This window comes from Cupressus sempervirens, chromosome 2 (genome assembly GCF_028749045.1).
Source record: "Cupressus sempervirens isolate cs-2001-9-10 chromosome 2, ASM2874904v1, whole genome shotgun sequence".
Lineage (NCBI taxonomy): Eukaryota > Viridiplantae > Streptophyta > Pinopsida > Cupressales > Cupressaceae > Cupressus > Cupressus sempervirens.
The window spans coordinates 672,473,176-672,494,854 of record NC_143119.1 but is presented as its reverse complement, the minus strand read 5'-3'; the positions used below and the strand labels follow the sequence as shown (position 1 = coordinate 672,494,854).

The window sequence follows — 21,679 nt, the reverse complement described above, 5'->3', positions numbered from 1 at the left end:
ATGTTTTATTTTCCTCTATGTCTCTATGAAAATTTTCTTATCCTCATTCAAAAGGATTTCTAATTTGAATATAAGAGGAAATTCTACTTGTGGATATTTGTCTTGTTGTTCTTCTGTTTTTCAGGTGGTCCATCAAAGAACCTTCTTGGTTTTCCACATATGAAGAGGTGTCTATGCTTCCACTTTCAAAGGACTCATGTACTTCTCTTGGATCTGCAAATGTACCATATGGCTTGAAGACAATCAAATTACTTCATATTGAAGATTAAGTTGCAGATTTTTGTAAATTATGGGTTTAATACCCTTTGATGTAATTACCCCAACATCAACGGGTTGTAAACCCAAATTTTTACAATGGAACTGAAATCTCTCTTTAGAAAGTGGTTTGGTTAAAATATCAGCCACTTGATCTTCTCCTTTACAATAAAGAAAAATAATTTTCTTGTCTTCAACTTGTTCTCGAATGAAGTGATGTTGAAGTGAAATATGTTTGGTTCGTGCATGATAAAATGGATTCTTTGCCAAGGCAATAGCACTTTGATTGGCACAATGTATAGGTGTAGATGATTGTTGAGGTAGACCCAAATCATTAAGAAGTCTTCTAATCCACAAAGCTTCCTTAGCTGCATTGGTACAACCTTTGTATTCAGCTTCAGTTGAGCAAAGGGAAATAGAGTGTTCTTTTTTGCTTTTCCAAGAAATTGCACCTGAGCCAACAAAGAAACAATAACCACAAGTGGATTTCCCATCATTGGGATCTCCACCTAGATCGGAATCAGAATAGCCATGTAAAATAAATTCAGAATTTGCATCATAAAATAATCCTATATTAATAGTTTCTTTAATGTACCTTAAGATGTGTTTAGCAACTTTAAAATGAGTTTGTTGAGGTTTAGACATAAATCGAGAAACTAAACCAACACTATAAGCAATATCAGGTCTAGTAAGAGTTAAATAATTTAAACTTCCTACCAACTGTCTATACAAAGTTTCATCAACAAAAGGAGTATTCATATCAGTGATTAATTTAGTTCCTAATGATACCTCCGGGAACATTGTTAAGATGATCCACAATGGTATTGAGTATGGGGATATGCAGCTGATTTCCGAGGCTTATGATGTGCTCAAGCATGTTGGGGGTTTGACGAATTAGGAACTGACAGAGGCTTTTGCAGAGTGGAATCGCGGCGAGTTGGAGAGTTTTCTGATTGAGATTACAGCGGATATTTTCTGACTGAGAGTTTTGAGTTTTCTTTATTGCCTAGATCGTGGGTCATGTATGTGATTCACACAAATGTAACGCTAAAAAATGGCAGCCAAAGAACCTCGGCAAACAACAACGCAACTCAATAACAAGACAACACGAAAAATCTTCAATATACCATTAAAGAGGCTGTCCGATAAGACTGAATCATACTTAAGAAATTAAAAAAAAAAAAATTAATCACAATTTTTAACAAACATTGATATCAAGATAGGAAAACCCTTTGGCGGCAAGCCTTCCAAAGGGGGTTAGATGAAAAATAATAGAAAATAAGAAGTAACCTGCACAAATTAGAGCAAATAGAAGTTAATCGGGTTTGGCGGTAAACTAGCCAAACTCAAAAAAAATTCAATTTCTTCCATTTTAAGAAGATTAAAGAAGAAATTAGTGAAATCTCTCTCAAGAGTCTCCTTCGAATCGTACCTTCATGCAAACACTCAAAACAAAGATTAAACTGCTCTGATACCATGTTAGAAATGGAAAAAGAAATATGTAAATAAGCAAGACCAGGAAAGAATCTAAGAGAGTTAATGCATGAAAAGATATTACCATAAAATAGGAGAGAGAAAGCTTCAAGCTCCAACACCATGAGACAAGATATTTGGAAAGGGGAAAGCAAAGAAAACCCCTTGTGACATTATGAATGAGGCATGAAAAGCCTAAGAAGAAAAAGAGAGAGAGCAAGAGAGCAATGGCTCATACAATATTTGAGAAGAGGAAGAAACCTCATTGTTAAATGAGAGAAGAGGGTCATCTCTTAAATAGAGATGAGAGAGAGGAGTTAGAATGTAACTCCCATGTCTATGAATGCCACCATTCATAAGTGTGTGGGGCCAAGTGTGAGATTCCTCTTAAGGAGGAATAATCTAAAATTAGAAATTACAATATATATTTGTCCTCACATATTCCACTAGATGACAAAATAAGATGTAGTGGAAAAAGGACAAAAAAGAAATATATTAGGATACCTTGGCTTATATCCTAATATATTACAACAATAAAGAAAGGAGTTCTAACCTTGGTTTATAAACACACCAAGGAAAGATTACAACTTCTAACAATCTTTAACACATAAATGCAAATAATATCAGTTTCTTTATCACGAAGCAACTTATTTTGACTAATATCAAAACTATAGGTGTTTAGAAAAACCTATCAAATTTCAACACAGCACATGAGCTAAATTCATGCATATGTCCCTTGGTGGAATCTATAGAAATTCCCTCCTGAATCTAAGTTTTACTCGAAGTACACACCCACTATTGTCGATTGGCCATAAACCCTCCATAGTTGTTGTTGAACCATTGTTTTACACCCTTATGAATGGCAATCTTGGCCTTGAGGGTGAAATTGGGTTCTAGGATTATGAAGCTAGATATTGGGGATTGAACTAAATCCATCATTGTCAGTGACTTAAATTTCATTGGCATACATTGGGAGCTTGCCGAAAAAAAGAAATACCTTCCCACATATAGGACCAATTAGACCTATTTTGATGCCTAGAACTTGAATTGATTTAGTTTATTATTTTGTTATTATTTATCATCTGTATTATATATTTAGTTATTTTTGTTTTTAATCATTAAAATTTATATAATATAATATAATTAAATTGCTAGTGTTTAAGTATACTATTTTTAATTAATAGGGTTTGAGTCATGTCAGGAGAAAAGGGTCATGACAAGAGATAATCCAAATATTATTTGTTGGCTTTAAAGCCCTCCATATTCTGGTGATGAACCTTTGTTACTCTTATGATTGGTGAATCCTTGATTTACTCTTATGAATGAGAACTACAATCCCTGGCCTTGAGGCTTAGTTCTAGGACTATGGAGCAGTGATTTTTGTACCCAACATGTTCTTCACTACCATTTCATTATACCTTGCTCCTTTCTTCTATTTTAATAAATTTGAGCTTCATCTTTATTTGAGTCCTATTATATTGTTTAAGGGTTAATATGTTTTATATATAAGTGGAGTTCAAAAAAAATAGTTCATCTATGGTACTTGTTTCTATGCCTGTTCTTCCAACCCTCATGCATCTGGATCACGGATTTTTTTTTAAGTGTCTCTGATAGTACTTAGTGGTAAATTAGCATTTTAATCAGTTATTCTTGTGGAGATCATTCATTCCTCTTTCACTCTATTCCATTGACAGTTTATCTGCACTCTTCAAGTTTTGTCATGTTCTATCACTATGTTGTAATTGGTTTCATGTGTATTTTACTAATTTTGTCGTGCTTTATAAGCATTCCATCATAGTATATGCATGTTATATATCTATATATATGTGTTTAAGTTTCATATTATCTAATCCAGAGAGTGCATTCCAAAGGATTGCAAATGAGAATTCTGCAGAAAATGGTTTTACTCATTGTACGCTATGTATAAGGATGTTTATTCATTCACAAATGCAAAAATGAGCTTGAAGAGCAACTGGATTAGAGTTAGCATAAAGATATAATAAAACTATGGTTTGCTAAATTGTCATCTCATTTTATGAATTTAGAATGAGTACAAGCGAGGGATCAGTGCCTGGAACTTTGATCTAGAAGACTTAAAAGCTCAAGCTGCTTTGGTATGGAATATATGGTCCTCCTGACAAATAAGTGGAAGTCTGTTGAAATAATTCATGTTTGCATTCATTGTTTGCTTATTACATTTTGTGCCTTTATTATTAATGCCCTTATCTTGGCCTGATTCTATTGTCTTTTACATAGATTAAAGATGATGATGAAATTTCTTCCATAAAATATGAGGCGGATACTCAAATGCCAACAAAGGGAAATAAGGACCAAATTGATAAACCATCATATATTCAATCTCCCGCGTCCCCTCTCACACATAAAGAAGAGACTTCTGAAAAGGTAAGTGGGCTTGTTTACTAAAACAAAAAGGTAATAGTTTTGATATAGAAGGCTACAAGAGAATTTTTACAGGAGTGTTTTTTCTCGATGACATGTGATAATTAGGTAATGAATGTGTAAAGACTATCATTTTTGTTTTACTGAAAATGATTATTGGAGGCCACAAAACATTTTTATAACACAACTGACTTTCCAGGATGGAGACAATCTGATCCAATTTCCGCCAGAGTCTCTGACATCTAGTTTGCCACTTCGCTGTCTAAATGGTCTCAAGTATGGATTATTTTGTTCAAGCTATTGATTTGTCTTTTTATTTTGATAAAGTTATGTGGAAGGCAAACAAGGTAGTAATCTGTATTAATGGTGGGGATTTTAGTTTCTTCTGGGCAAATAGTACGTATATAAGGTTTGATAGTTGATGTCATTACTATTATTATTTATACAATATTCTTTATATTAATTTCTAATTAGCCATTATTTAAAGGCTACATTTTGGATCAGAGGTTATAAGTGAAATTGGATTCAAAATCAGAAATTATAATGTTTCTGAGCTCAAATATAGTAATGACTAGTTTACAAAATACAACTGAAATTGGTTTTTCAATATAAATTTTGCAGAGGGCAATTTGATATCTTTGATGACGATCAGTGTGACAGCCCAACATGGAAAGAATGCCGATATATGAAGCCTGAATCTACTAGAACTCAGGATATGCAAATCCAGAAAGGTAATGCTGAGAAGATTAAGAATGATGATAAGAAGTTGAAGCTTCTTGAGGATGGAAATTCTGCCTCAACACAAGGCCGCAAAGTATTGAGTGGTCCGCTTGTACCAGAGCATGTGCATGCATCTTACAGATTACGAGTTGGAGATGTTAACAGGCAAGATTCAATAATTGCTTTTTTGGAGCAGCTTTTCACTAAAATAGTAATATGTTCTTGGTACTGAAGTGTAGGGGAATGGATCTAAAATTCAAATATTGACTTTCCAGTTTCCACTAACCCATTGAGTGAATTCCTGGTATTTATCAGGCTTTAGAAAGTACTTTTCATTTCTCTTTTTATCAAATTTTTTGTTTATGTCATCCCAATCTCATCAGATCCATTTCATTAAACAGATTTAGGACATTGAATGTAAGAAGAATTGTACAGTATGGATTGTGTTGTGAGGTGCATACAAATTTATAATAAGATATGTTCTATGGACATAGAATACGTGGATTAAATCTTCAAATCAAGGAGATTGATTGCAGCTGTAAAGTTCATTGAACCACTTTTTACTTTGGTGATGTGTGGCTATTAATCTGATTTGTTTTCGCTGTTGTTTTGGGCAACTATGGGGGATTTACAAAGTAGTATAACAAAAAATTTGTCATGGCTAGGAAAAAGAGTGTGTTACATGGGGATGAGTCTCCCGAGTCTGCCCAAATGTGTACTTGGTGATGTTTATGGCACACAGACAGTGTGCGATGTCCTTACCTGGTCATGGAATTTTTGATGCATTGCAATCACTGGACACCTGGCTGTATCTAGGATGACCTGAGACATCCACGATGTTTCTTGACTGTCACAGGGTTGACCTCATGTCTCATTCCTGCCATGCTTCTTTGATTCGAAGAAAACAAATAAACATAGACTTTAGATTAGAGTTAGTGTGGTGTGGTGGGGGGGAGGTAGTGGTGGTGCCCAAGCAACAGGTGGGGATTTCAGTTAGGAAACTTGAAAAGTGGAATAAGAAACTGGATTGGTCTCAAATTTGTCACGTAACTTGCCATGAATTTGAGGAACTGATTTGTTGGTTGTTTGCCATGAATGAGGGAGCCATTGATCAGTTAATTGTCACCAATTCAAGAATTGATTATAGATCACACTAGGTAGTGGCTTATAAGAGGTATGAACACAAACAGGAAACACATGGTTTGGAACTTAAAAATAAACTTTCAATTTAACACTGAAACAGCAGCCTTGGTGCTTAGGAAATCCATCATCACAAAATTAATAATGAAATAATGTAAAATAAGTGCACTTTGTTTCAATAAGCATTAAAATAAGTCTATTGTTGTCTTTCAATCCACCCAGTGAATTGTATGTTATTTCTGTGGGGAAGTGTTCCACAAGAACTTATACCTTTGCAGTTGGTGCCTCAAAGGCCCAATGCCTATACATAGGGCATCAATGCTCCTATTCCACTGTAGAAAGTTAATCTTTGTTATGCCAAAGCTTGAGAAGGATTCTCAAGTTTGGCCAGCAAGAGTATTATATCCATCTAATGACCCTCCTGGCTTTCTACCTCTCTATGTCTGGTAGACAAGCTTCTTCCATATTGGAAAGGATCTGTGTGGAAGCATAAGCATGCACCGCACAAAAAATGTTTGGCAGTTCCTGTTATGTTCTGATTATCCTATTCAACATTCTTTTTCAAGGGTCGGGTTTTTCCATAGACACTGTCTTTGTTGGTTCCTTGTAATGTTTTTCTTTTTGTTTATTGTGAATAGTGATAAAAAATCCTTGTTTTCCATCTGGGCTTTGCTATGGACACGATTTTTCGGGTATGTAGTAAATAGGACACAAAGTATATTCAGACTTTCAGGTATTTTTAAAATCCAAGTAAATTGCAGAAAAGAATCTGAGCAGTATGTGCTGGAGCTGATCGTTTTCACATATTGATCATGTTCATATTTTATGCCGTTCTTTCGTTTTTGCTATTTACAGGAACAAACACCAAAGCCGACCTTGCCGTGAGCGAAATTTGAGTGGGCCATTGGTTTCTAGCACGGCTGGTGATGTGTGTTCCACAGACAGTTCATTAGGACCTAAATCATCAGGCATGTGTAAATGTCCCTATAATTTCATCTGATTTTTGTCTCAGTTCTTTTATGCATATTATGTTTACTAGCATGTGTTTACGATTTTTGGGCTGTATGTTGCATTTGTCATTTGTTTGTGACAGATAACTTGGAAGAAAAGTCAAAAGTACCAATTGTACAACAAAAAGGACGCTTCAAAGTTACGTCTGCAGATGTAGATCTGGAAGTGGTGCGATTCTAAAAGATACATATATGTTCAAGTTTGTTTGACAGTTCTAGTTTGTATATATTACTATATATTACCAACATAGTGCACCATTTGCAGGTTCTCCCATCTTCGAGCCCACAACGAACTCAAAGCTCACAGGTATCTGCTAAGAGTACATCTGGATTCTGTAACATATTTTCTTTGGAATCATGAATATTTTCCACTTCATGTGGATGGCTGTCTAGATATGATGTTTTCAAAACTTGTGCATTTTTACTTGGCTGAGTTGAACTATACATAGATACACAATGTTAAAAGATAGCATCTTTCATGGGCAGAGCTAAACCATGCATGGGTATACAATAAGAAATAGCTGGTCACCAGAAACTGTATATCATTTGAGTTCTATATAAAAGTTATTAAGTGAAATAGGAAATAGAAACTAGCTAAAGTAATTGAAGTATACTAAGTGACCATTCAATAAGAAATATACTAATATTACTCCAATACCCTCCCTTGATGTTCATTCTATCAACTATATCAAGTTGCCCCCTAAATTTTAGAGACTTAGCAAGGATATCTACTGTCTGGTCCTCAAGTGGAACATATTGCCACATCATAGTTCCATCTTCAACAAGCTTTTTGATGAAATGACAATGAAGCTTTCCATGTTTGGTTTGCATGTGGAAGCCTGGATTCTTGTTAAGTTTAGCACCCTTTGATTGTCACATAACAAGTTTGAAGGCTCTCGTTGAGACAATTTCATGTCAGAAAGCATTTTTCGTTGCCATACTGTCTCACATGGTACTTTAGCAATTCCCTAATATTCTGCTTTTGTCAAGGAAGGAGCTAAAATCTGATGCTTCTAACTCGTCCATGTAACTGCACCTGTACTGGGATTGAAGACATACTCAAAAGTAGGCTTCCTGTCATCAACAGAAATTTCCCAATATGAGATTGTAAAACCAATCAGTTAAGGATCTTTGCTTCTATTATAGAAAATGGCCAAAGTTTGGTGTTCCTTTCACATATCATAGTACACACTTTGTGGGAACCCAATCTTCTGCCTTAGAGGCTGTCATGAAATGAGATATAGAGTTCACAACATAACTTAGATCAGGTCTAGTGGCTGTAAGATAGTTTAGGCTGCATGCAGGTTGCCGAAAAGCTGACTCATTCACCACAGGTGAATCTGATTTGGCTGATAGCTTCAGCCTTTTTCCACAGGTGTACATGAAGGCTTGCAATCAGCCATCTGTTCAATGCCATTCCTGAGAATTTACATATGTGGATTAATAATACAAATGGTAGTGCGTATCAGATATAGGAGTAAAATATATCTTTATTAGCTCATGATTCATTAAAGAGAAGAATACCAGGGATGGTTGGCCAAGGATAACAATTTACCTGACAATGCCATACCTTCCAAGGGGACAAAATCGTCAACCAACCAACCTGAGAGTGATACTAAACTTAATATGGACAATTAATACATAGACAGATAACCAATATTATCCAACATAAGAATAGGCACTTTATGCCAACTACATCATCCCCCCAAAAAGAAAAAGTTGTTTTCTAGATGACAAGTATACATTAATTAATAACCAGGAAGACTAATGACAAGAGTTTTGATGATAATTGCCATTATGCAAACTCAAAGTTTTAGTGTACTTCAAAAATAAAATGGGGTTGGGGCCGCAGCCTGCCACCAAGACCAGATTCGCATGTTCAGGACCACACAAAACTCCATGACATGCATCATTTTCCTGACTTTTCAAGATGCCAAGAATAATGTTCAAAGAGCTCCAAATTAGAGATTTTATGTGAAAACTATGTTGTAGAAGTTGCAGAAGCCAAACAAACTTATGATTCTGCAATTGCCACACCCACTTGCCCCTTTTGTCAAGGTGCTGCCTCATTGCCAAGTTACTTCCACAATGTGCCACATGGTTCACCCGTACAGACTTCCTGATGCTATGTTGCCAACTGTACATTAAACTTAGAATGGCTCTTTGCACCTCGTACAACAGAATACATGGACAATGCAGTAATGAATTTATTACACTGTATGACAGGCTTAAGGAGTGGCATGTGAATGGTGTTGGCCATATTTGTGCATTGGATAGAGATTTAACACTGAGCCGTACTCCCTATGGTAGGGGCAGCTTGAAGACCTGTACAGACAGATAATGTGCAGAGGGTTATATTTACAAAAGCACTAAATATCATCATGTTTTCCCTATATGGAAAAATGATTCTGGAATAACTCTGTGGAGTACGACTAATTGGATGATTCATACAACGTATGAAATGAAGATATATAGCTGTTTTGAGGGTCCGTATGGATTGCAAAAATGACCCTGTAATGCTTGAGATATGTGTTGGTCCTACATTATGAGATGGTTGTTCATGATGAACTGTATATTTGTTGTGCCTATATGTGGAGTTGTCCCATCCACACGTGATGGAATTTTATATGTACATGGTAAAATTGTCATACGTTAATGGCTTAGACAAATTATCATAGGGATTGATGTACCCACACGATGGAATTGTTTTCAGTAACATGGAGATGAAAATGTCTTATGGAACACAAAGGCCGTACATGAAGACTCACAAGCTGCCCAACAAAACATAGAACGCCATCATATGTGGGACTAAGAATTACTGTGTATGGTGTTGTACTGTCGTGAGAAAGAAAAGTTGTGGTGTGGGTGCCATTTGGAATGTGGCATATGGCATGTAATTGGCTAAAACCTACTTCAAAGGGAGGAAATTGTTGCCATGGGATCCTCACAAGATGTTTTCTCCAACCTGGGAGTGATGCCAAATCAGTTTTCTTCTTTTCACTCCTCACTAGTGCCAAGTGCTTGCCAAGATAAAAACAACCATACTTAGATCAGGAGTGGGATTTATAAATTTGTGCAAAGTATGAATTAAACAATGGCCTTTGCATAGTCCTCATTTTGTGCTTTCTATTTTCCATCTCTGCACTATCAAGTTTTTTTTCTTTCCATCTTTTGTTTTTGTACTGTTAGATGTATCGTCCATAAATTTACGCACTTTCATTGGTTTCTCTTTACCAAGAGTTGCAGCTTCAAGAAAATTACACGTTGGCGCAAATATCCCATAGTGCTCCATTTGCCAATGGAATAGTCCATTGAGAGGGTTTGTCTCATCCTCCAAGCAACTTCCAAATTCCAACACCCCTTCATCATTGATTCCATTATCCTTCATCCAACCCGAACTCTCCGCCCTCAGACTTCGAGTCTGATGCCAACTGCTGCCTCACTGCTTGAAACCTCAAGTCGGTGGCGTACTTCCTACCATCACTCTCAATAGAGTGTGTTTTTTGAATCGTTGTTTGTATATGCCTTGATCAGTCAACCCTTTTCAAGAAGAGAATTATACACCTTTGCCAATGGAATGACCACAAAATCTAGAAAGAAATGTTGAGTTTGATGTTGTGCTGGTCAACACCTACCAAGTGGAAGGTCGGCAGCCAAACTGTTGGCTTACCCAGGCACTTTTAAGTTTCCTTTGGCAGCACATTGATTCCTAAGCTTTCGTTGACAATGGTATTTGTCAACTTCTGTCTGATTATATCCATCTTGACAACAAAAGGATTCTTGCCAACACTTATAGTCAATAGCAATGGGTTAGTGGCTAGACCCTCTATTTGCTTCTTCATTGATTTGTCATGCTCTTGGCGAATGGCTTGTTAGAATGATTTAGAATAATTGAGAGGGGGGGGGGGGGGGGCGCGGGGGTGAATCAATAATCCTTAGGTCCAAATGTACCAAATTAACTTTTAACAACTTCAAACAATCTCACCAAACAACTCGGTCCATATAGCTATATATCAGCAGTATAACATTCTTTAACTCTCTATTCTATATATATGTGCCAACTAACAATAAAATAAACTATTGTAAAACTAACATGCATAAAGTAACATTCACACAAGTAAATGACTTTTTTGATACTAGGATTTAACGTGGAAACCCAATTTGGGAAAAACCACCATGTAACATGCTACCACTTTTTCACTCTTCTGAAGTGAGCTCAGTTAAGAGCCAACCCTGTTAAAGGGTACAAAACACACTGTTGAATTTGACCATGTTAAAGGATTTAATCATCCTATTAGGAGCGGTCTTGTTAGAGGACTTTGGGTCATTCCATTAGAATGTCATCTTGATTAAAGGATTTACAAAATGATTGTTAGGTCAACCTTGATTAAAGGATTTTGATTGCACAATGGTTAGAATGTAATAGCAGGTTTATCTGTAAAACACAACTCACTTTGCAAATTTAGATCTTCATTCGCTCATCTGCTGGTTCATTGACTGACCTCCATTATCATCTCCATCACTGATCTACTTGGCATCCCTTTAAGCAATCACACTTCACTAATCTCCTCACTTCTTTGCTACTCTGTTCTTCTCCTTAAGATCGCCAATCAACAATGAACCAACCTTAGGATATTATGGATCAAAAAAGAATTTCGAGCCCAAAAATTAGGGTTTGAAACAGTAAAGTCCTGGGCTGAAAAAATCTTGAAATCAATGGTGAATTTGCAGCAAAAAACACAGTTTTTGGGTTTGAATCTGTTACTAAGGGTTTTAAGAAACCCTTGGCATCGCTCCAAACCCTAGATGTGTAGAAAAAATGGATGAAAATGCCCAAAAAAAGTCACGTTTTTTCAAAAACGGCCAGAAAAATAACCATGAATATTGATTGTCAATATTCTCAGACAAACCCTATTTTGAAGCAAATATTTTAGAAAAATAATTTCGAAAATAGGGTCTGATAATTTTAGAAAAGAAATTATGATTTAGGAAAAAATCTAAGGAGTGGCTTTGATACCATATTACGGAAGTAATTGATAAAATACTTGCTTGTTATTAATAGAGACTGAGAGGTCTATATATACAAAATAATAAAGCGATGTTTCCTTAGGAAACGATCGTAAAGAATAGAAATATTCTATTCTAGCTAAAAGAAAAAAGAAAGCTAACATATAACTACAACTAACTAAATATTAGAAACATTCTAATATTTACTATAGATTACAAACAAATAACCATTAATTAATAATAGAAGCTTTTCTATTATCGTAATATAGAAAACATCTCTTATGCCTCCTTAAATAGGTAATTTTGATCTTTTGTCACTTAAACATCACTATAGATCTTAGGGTTAGGTCAGATTCATCGAATCCTTCCATCATTTTTTTCTCCTTCTCCTTTCTTGATACTCCTAGAAACTTCTGATGAAATCCTTGCCTTTGATTGCATAACAAGCTCTCTTTGTGCATTAAATACGCCATCTTATTAATTGTTATCATCCACGCATTTTGACTAATCCAAAAAATCAACTGTGTTGGCCTCAAACTCGATTCTTTCATGAATTGTAACTTTTGTTGTCGCTCGGCAATCGCCAAGTTCTTATGCTCGGTCTTCATTGTGTAGCTTGACATACATTGTTCTGTCTCACTCGACATCTATTGACTTGCTCAACCATTACTACGCTTGATTGATACTACAACTTGGTCGGCCATTACTAGCACTCGGCTAGTATTGTTTGTTTGGCTTCTTCTTAAGTTCCTTAATCTTCTGTTCCAGCTCCTTCATTGACCAACTAATACTGATACTCAATCAAGCTTAGAGTTTAACTCAACTCTTGTCATTTCACTTATACATCAATTCACTTGTCTTCTTTACTTCATGTAATGATTATAGAACACATTATCTTGTCAGTGACTAACTTATCAAGTGCCCATTGTAATTCCATGATACTTAACTTCTCTCTTCGCAACAACTTGACTAGCTCATCTTGCTGTCTCGTTTTTTCAAATCCTCTTCATCAATCAACAGATATGACACTCGACACTGTTAGTAAATGTCTCTACAATAGGTTTGACATCAATGACAACATAACAATTGTTGCAATTCTATTTCCAACATGGGCATGTTACCAACTACGTTGGTTATGACCATCTTTAGTTGTGGCATATTTTGTAGAAGTTTGGATACCTATACTAGTATGGTGGCTTGCAACAAGTGTCTCATGATAGTTCTCTCAAACTTTGACCATAGTGAGTACTAGAACACCATTTAAGGCTCTTCGCTCCTTTGCCATTTCCCATTCAATGTCACCCTTGGCTTCTCAAAGTCTTTTCTTCTCTGTATAGGGGTTGGGATATACTGCCTTCTTAGGTTGGAGTCTAGTGATTACCTATACTTCATCGTACAACTTCTTCATTCAGCATCCTTGTGGTTCCCCAGACCACACTATTTGCACAACAAACTCCTGTTACATGTTCAACACTACATAATAGAGCATCCTTTGGAGTTGTACTGTATTTGATTCTAACGTTGATTTGCATGACAACTTAGCAATACATTTTGGGGTTTTGATGAAGTGAACCTCCATGTGTGAAGAGTACTTGTGTGCTTCTAGTTTACTATATGGACACTCCTTTATTAAATGACCCATCACTTGGAAAATCTCACAAAACATCATTTTAGACAATTACCTTTTGTATGCCATTCATTTTAGACAATTACCTTTTGTAGGGCCTGTGCAATTGCTGATTCATCATCTCTACAACTATCAGTGCTATCATCATCATGCATCTTCCTCTTGCCTCAAGAGGATGTCTTGTTTTCACTTTGAATGTCCATCGCTCCATTGGGGGCATCAACTTACGAGGGTGGAGGCATCACTTTAATTAGTAATTCATATTTTATGAGGGTGGAGGCATCACTTTGGAGAGAAAAGACAGAATTTGACAAATTATCATGAATCGAATTCCAATATTTTTAATTCATAATGAAACCTGATTTTTCTTCCGTAGCATGACCCTTTATGCTGCTAGTTGAGAGGAGACTTTAGAATATATAAGGCGGCTTTAGCACTCACCAATTCCTTCCTCAACGCACCAGTTTGGAAATGATTAATATTGCTCCCAATGCTAATCGCAGGCAATCAGCAAATTGAAACAATATCACCACATCTTAACAGTGGCGTCTATTGCAGATGCTCGACGTGGTAATGATAGCCATAACAGTGAGGAGACTTGGCAGTAATAGCATTAGAACTCTTATGCAAGGATCGTCCAGCTATAATGAATTAATCATGCCCCCGATAGGGTTTAAAATGCTGCCCAATATGTGTTAAAAACAGTAGTAAAATTGCCCTAGTGAAACCACTATACATCAGTTGTGACTTCAAACAATCTTCAGAGACTTAGAGACCCTTATACTTCAAGAAGGGCTCACAATTCAGAATTCAGGAAAAAGCCACAAAGGCAATAAAAACAAATATATATTCAAGTGTGCTTTTCCCAATGAAATGAGCTCTTATTTATAAACTATCGTTGGCAAAAGTTTCCATAAAACTCCACTTCAGAAATCGTGGAAGTTTCTCAAAAGAACTCAACACTAGAAACTTTCCAACTTGTTTTTTTAGAAATATCACGTAAAGTCATTATTATAATAATATAAACATTATTATAATAATGCAACTCAATGAAAAATAACTAAATAAGAGCTCAAACAATTATTAACCCGATCAATTGCAAGTGACGACCAACTGCCAAAGCCACCCACTGCACTACCAAAAATAGCAACTGGCAAAATTAGACTTACTAAAATAGTAAGTTCACAACCGGGACCCCCAAAACACCCTGTCAGCTCACGAGGGTCGCTATGATGAGATAACTCCATCAATTGCATCGACTTGCCAAAAACGGGGACATTACAACTGATGATGTTTCAATAACTTAATCTTCTATTATGAATTATGATGTCTAAGCAGATCATGATAGATTATAACTTGCATGGTGGATTAAGTTCCTTAAACAAACCATGGCCTTCTATTGTGATGGACATCTTATGATGTCTAAGCAGATCATGATAGATGATCACTTGCATGGTGGATTAAGTTACTTAAACAGACCATGGCCTTCTATTGTGATGGACATCTTATGATGTCTGAGATAGAACATGATAGATTATATCTTGCATGGTAAATTCAGTTCCTTAAATAGACCATGAATATTTTTATGGTAAGTATTATTAAGGATACATTATCTATGGACATTTTTTTTGAGCAGTTGGTGAATATTATGTGACTTGATATTCTGAAGCCATTACTCTTGATATCATGAGATGATATCTAAATGGTGGATATCTTTTGATCAAAGATATCCTTAAACTTGTCTTTCCTGATTTTACATTGAGGTAACCTTGAGTTTATCCCTCCTAGCTAAGAGGGAGTGTTGAGATTTGGTAGCTCTAGTTAGATAAACCTATGAGTCAAAACTAGTGAAGATGTGTATATATATTTAGTATATATGAGATTTATATATATACTTAAATATGTATGTATATATTATTGTTATGTAAATATTAGAGAAATTAATATAATAATGACTCAAGAGTATTATGCATTTATATACACATAATTATATCTGTCATTTATGTTAATCACATAATAATGAATAGACATGTCCCTCCATGGGAAATGTCTCTTCTTGACTTATTTTCAATATAAATACAAGAGATTGCTGCCTTTGGAAAACACATACCGTTAAAGAGATTACTTTCTTTGGCATCTCAATGTATAGGTCTAGGTTAAATCATCCTAGGACTTCATAGTGGCTATTTTATTTCCCCTAATAGGTTAAAAGAGGAATGAAAAAAGTTCTATCATTAAGAGCCCAATGCTTACTCAGGAAACTCGGTTGTAATCCTTAAGAGTAATTATGCAGTTCAAGGATCCTGACATGGGCAGGTCATAAGAAAATTCAGATGAAGACTTTGACCTCACAAGTTCATTTATAACAAAGACATGGATACAATCTCAACATATGCTCCAATTCATTAAGGGTCTCACATACTTTGCTTTAAGAAAATGATTACTATTTCTTTGATATGTAAGTGTTACATGAGTTGACACATATGATATGCATGATGAAAAAACAGAAACTCATGTCGTCGTACCGGGACAACATGAGTTTCCGGTATGAGGGAAAAACATGCCTCATTTTTGGGATGACGAGGGGATGGCTAGGGGATGGCGGCCAGGGGAGGATAGAGCGAGGAGGGGTTTTGTATAGTATACATATAGAACATGAAATGCTAGTTATGAAATGATGTTTCATTAGAACATACCAAATAAAAATACTTGAACATAGCAAAATTGCAACATGAACTAGAACCATTGAACATTCAACATAGTAACATATTACATACCCAATAGTAACATTCAAAAATCAAAACTCAAATAGAAATTCAAGCACGCATCCTAGTGGTGGCATGGTTGCAGAATGACGGAGGTGGGGGTACTTGGGTACTCAAGTATCCGATGCGGGAACATCTTGGGGACAAGTACTTCGAGGTGTGGGAGGGGGTGCGAGTCCCCATGTTAGACTGAAATTTCCCCAACTCCACTGCTCACTACAATCAACAATCATAATGATCTCCTCTCTTGCCAACTCCAAGCTTCTTAGCTTGCTCCAGAGCAAGAGTAATTCCTTGACGAGGTGACAAGAGGAGTTACTCTTGCCACTCCCGACAAGAGTAGCCCCTGACACATTGAAAACATACACAAATACCATGCATCGGGTTACAATAAGATTGAAATTAGTTTCCCAATGAATGGAATATGCGGACATAAATATTTAATCATATTATATATACACACATACGTAGACATCAAGATAATAATCGCCAAAAAATGCATAATACATGATCAATTAAAAATGTTTAAATAATATACACACGCACACATATTTGTACATCAAATCAAATAATATCTGTGCATAAATTTAAAATGCTTGAATAATCAAATCAATATGAAATACTTCAGATGAGATTAAGATGCAAAACGTACAAAGTTAAATTAAATTGATTACCAAGGTTGTTTATCAAAATTGAAGAGGGACCTCTATGCCTAGACAGACCAACTAGGCATAAAATTACCCCATCCCCAACCTAAGTAATTGACAACAGTTGAGGTTCTAGCTCAGATGGCATTCCTGACTTTCACCATTTGTTTGTGCGCTCCTATGCTGATGATACACTTTCTCTTCTTGCAGATGTTTTCTCCTCCTGCATCCACTAACATAGAAGGACTAGGTATCCTTGTCATCGTAATAATCTCATGTTATGAAAATCAATATAATTATGCATCAATATTTCAAAGAGTTCCTATTGCAATTCATTTCCAATTTTTCCACATATGAAATATATAATTCCTCCTAGTATTATTTCCATTAACAGAATGAGATATACATATCTGTTCTCAATAGTAAATCTACTTAACCAAAATTAACTAGAAATGATTAAACTGTCATCACACTTCACAGGAAACAGTTATTACAGTTATAAAATCAAACAATCACAAGTAAGGGGTGTAACATGGATGCTGATCGAGGTTATCCTGTGGGAAATCTAGGGGTACAATGTCATGCCTAGGAGATTCCACTTCAAGTGAACCAAATGGAAGCCTAACACTCGAATTTCTTTCTTTCACAGGGCAATCTTTAAGACTTTGGATAGGAGAAGGTGACATAAAGGGCCAACCTTCTTCATCGAGAACCACATCTATACTGAACTTTAGACGATCAGTGTCCACATCAATCAATTTATAGGCTTTATGATTATCACCATTCTCTCCTGTAAGCATCAACTTTTGACTTTTGGAATCTAGTGTGGTCCTCTTTGCATTTGGAATCAAAGCATATGCTGTTGAACCAAAAACCTTTAGCTGACTGATATTTGGCTTCCTCCTACACTGATTGGGGTCTTCTAGATGGCCTGTGTGGGAGACTGATTCAGAAGATACATTGCAGTATATACTGCCTTTGCCTAAAACTTCGTAAGAAAATGTCTGTGCACCAACATAGAACAGGCCATTTTGGTAATAGCATGTTTTCTCCTATCAACAATAGCATTCTTCTAAGGGGTGTAGGGTATTGTCAGTTGACGCTTAATACTGTTTTGAGCACAAAATTCAATAATTCATTGGAACAAAATTCTCCTCCATTATCTGACCTAAGAGTAATGATCTCACATCCATACTGTTTTTCAACTGAAGCTTTAAACTTCTCGAATTCATTAAAGACACCTGATTTTGCTTTTAGGGAAAATACCCACAGTTTCCTACTAAAATCATCTAAACGAAAGAAAATACCTAGCATTGATGATCGTTCCAGTATAAGACTTTGGATGCTCTCCAAGAGTCTTCATCTAAGAAGGGAGTGTGATGCTGCTTCCTTGCCTGGCAAGCTCCACAAGTGCCATGTCTCTGTGACTGAATCTTAGGTAAGCCATTCACTAGATTCTCCTCAGTATCATTAAAAAGAAACAATCCATAATCTTCGAGGCCAAGAACAATTGTAGTTTTTGACACTTTATGTATTGAAGACGATATCCAACTTCAGACATTTGCCCATAATCTGACTCACTTAGAGCATATTGAGCTCCATCCCTGGAACATAATATACTATGAGAAATATGAGATTCGATTAGATGTAATTCGAATGTTGCCCTTGCCTACAATTGTATATTCTTCACCTTCGGCAAAGATTGCAAAATCGGAGCAAGCATTGTACTCCGTGAACCTATCTCGTGTGTGAAAAGTGTTGAGAAGCTCTGGAATCGATGCACCGGGCAGATGTTTTGACACGAGCTATTAGTCTTTTGGCCACAAATGCATAAAAGGCAGACTCCTTTTGCTCAGTTGCTCTGCAACATGCGCCTTCTGCTGAGACCATCACTGGTTGGATTTTCATCAACTAACTGTTTATGACCAAATCTACCATAGTAAAAACATTTGATTACATTCTTGGAACTCTCTTCAGGTTTTCTTTTGTCCTTTATACTGAACATACTTGCCTTTGCCTTTGTCATTGGCTTTGGCAGTAAATGCTTGTTCCACACCAGGTGTCTGGCTGCTCCCAAACTGTTGTTTCCACTTTTCCTACTGTAGGAGCTTATTTCACAATTCATCAAACTTCAGATCAACATTGGTGGACATAATGTTGAGAGTCTCGATGAAGCACTCATAGGATTGTAGTAGGCTTTTCAACATGATAACTAGCATTTCCTCTTCTTCCATCATCCATAAGTTGCTCCTGCAAAGACACTTTATCGTCTATCATAATGGAAAACTGCATGTTCTTGAAAATGAACATTCTGCCCTTGTTTGACTATTCATAGAGATTCTTCAAATAAATCCAAATCTTGCAGCTGTCTTGTCAAACGACACTTTTAGAAACATGTCGTTAGTGACTGACAACTTGGTCTTCATGACCGCTTCTTGATTGCACTCATCATACTTATTCTAATCTTTTCCTATTAACATTGGCCGAGCAGCTTTACCAAGTACAATTTGATACAGGCACTTGTACTCGAATAACATGAGCATGCACATTTTCCATGTATTGAAGCACTATCTGCTTTCCAAAATGATGTTGGTCAACAACACCAACCCTCTTGTTTCCCAATGCACAATGCACAAAAGTACAAGGTAACATAGAAGCACAAACGATGATACCAGAAAAATCTGAATTTTCTGATTAAAATTAGACAAAAAACAGGCAGCACATATCCCAAAGTAACAGAAAATTGAAAAAGTATCTCTGATTCTTTTTTCAAACAAATAATTTTTTTTTGAAGAAAAAATACTTTAGAGTTTTCGAAAGAAACCTTAGCTGTTTTTTGCAAAGCAATATTTTGTTGATAAAAAACTGCGATCTGCATGAAATAACCTAGGAAGTGCTGCAATTCTGAAAAAATGGCACAGAAGAATCATAGAATATCCAAAACGCTAGGCCACAGATCACAGATGTTTTGATAATCACGACAAAGGAAAAAACGCGGTGTTTTTATTCATTGTGCTGAAGATATGATCCATTAAACTGTTCTATAACTTGTAATAGCACTTGTGGATATTTTGTGTTTTTCAAGTTACCATATGAAAGGATATATATATATATGAGAAATAAAGAGGCATGTCTCTTGAAGATACATGTCTCTTTAACATATTAACTTACATTAGTTAATATAGTTATAACACAAGTAATATATCCTTTATATATATATATATATATCACTCTTAATATATGTTAATTATCCCATATATAATATAATATATCTCATATATATAATACAATTTATCCGACAGAATTATAACATTAACACTCCCTCTTAATGAAGAAGGATAAAACACATAGATATTGCACCATAGGTAAAATTTCAAAAATAATACATATAGGAAATCTTTGATCAGAAGATTTCTAGAATATGATATCATGTAAGTATTGGCCTATCAGACTACTAACATATGATATTCACCAATTACTATTTGATATCATATTTGGTAACATGAGCATTGGCCTATTAGAATATCAATCAAATGATATTCAGCAAATACTCTGAGTAATGGCCTATCAGAACATCAACTAAATGATATCCACCAAATACTCAATGTGGTAATGGCCTATCAAAATATCAAGGCAAGATATACACCAAGTACCGAAAATATATCTATACAAGCAACTTGTAAATAATCAAATTAATGATATCAACTGCCTACTTGTTGATTTATAAGATAAAGCCTTTACATGAAACAATTTCGCAAAAATGAATCATGTTACAAGTTATTGTAAGGAGGTCACTTTACAACAACTTCTCCTAATACAAGTGATAATCATTTAGAAGTCGTCACTTCTTTATGATGTACACAAGGGGTAAGCTTGTACACATATGACAAGAAAAGTTAACTTGAAGTCACCACAGATATGTCATGTGGTGTTATAACATCCATCATGAAACATATCAAAGAATAAGGTTTTCACCTCAAACTTATCTCTCATAGATAAGAATGTATTACAAAGAATTGCACTCATGACCTTTGATATCAACTTTTCTTCTCCCTCTCTTTGTCCAAGGCTGCCTTTGAATGAAACATCTCCCCTCTAAAGTAGGTCCAGGTGGGAATAGAACATTTGTTATTATACCCGCCACAATGTAAAATTCCCACTCTTTTATCGGTTGAATAATTTTGCATCTCATCATATATGATAGACTTAATCTTTGACATCGTTAGTATTAGATGGCCATAACATACCACAAGTTATATGAATCATAATCCCCTTGACTTCTACAATTTATTTATCACTGGAGAATCCATCCCAACATGGTTTACTCCTTCTAAATCGATAAGACCGAGATCACTGAAGCTTGACTAAATCGTCTCCTCTATCTGCTCCCTCTCTTTCAAGATTGCTTCTAATGAAATGCTAGGCTCTCTCTAAATCTCAATCTCTCTCTTTTTCCTTTGATACTTGCACTAACCATAGGAAAACTTGAAGTCTTACTCCACCCCTTTGTATTAGTGATGAACATACTATTCTTCATGGGATGAGCATATTTGAAAGATATTCCACATATTTACATTTTGTTCGTTGCCTTTGGTGGTCATGTGATTTGCAATTTCCTCAATGTCCATCTATCTT

The 21,679-nt window shown here is 35.7% G+C and overlaps 1 protein-coding gene across 3 annotated transcripts in view; it reads left to right on the top strand.

Moving 5' to 3' along the window:
* Positions 1-21,679, top strand: part of LOC149575143 (uncharacterized) — a 114,710-nt gene that overhangs the window by 57,676 nt on the left and 35,355 nt on the right. For all 3 annotated transcript variants that reach the window (XM_089815007.1, XM_089815008.1, XM_089815009.1), the window contains 7 exons: positions 3,774-3,842; positions 3,985-4,131; positions 4,328-4,404; positions 4,750-5,013; positions 6,844-6,956; positions 7,082-7,167; positions 7,264-7,305. In XM_089815007.1, coding sequence (XP_089671133.1) covers positions 3,774-3,842; positions 3,985-4,131; positions 4,328-4,404; positions 4,750-5,013; positions 6,844-6,956; positions 7,082-7,167; positions 7,264-7,305 — 798 coding nt within the window. The remainder of the gene's footprint in view (positions 1-3,773; positions 3,843-3,984; positions 4,132-4,327; positions 4,405-4,749; positions 5,014-6,843; positions 6,957-7,081; positions 7,168-7,263; positions 7,306-21,679) is intronic.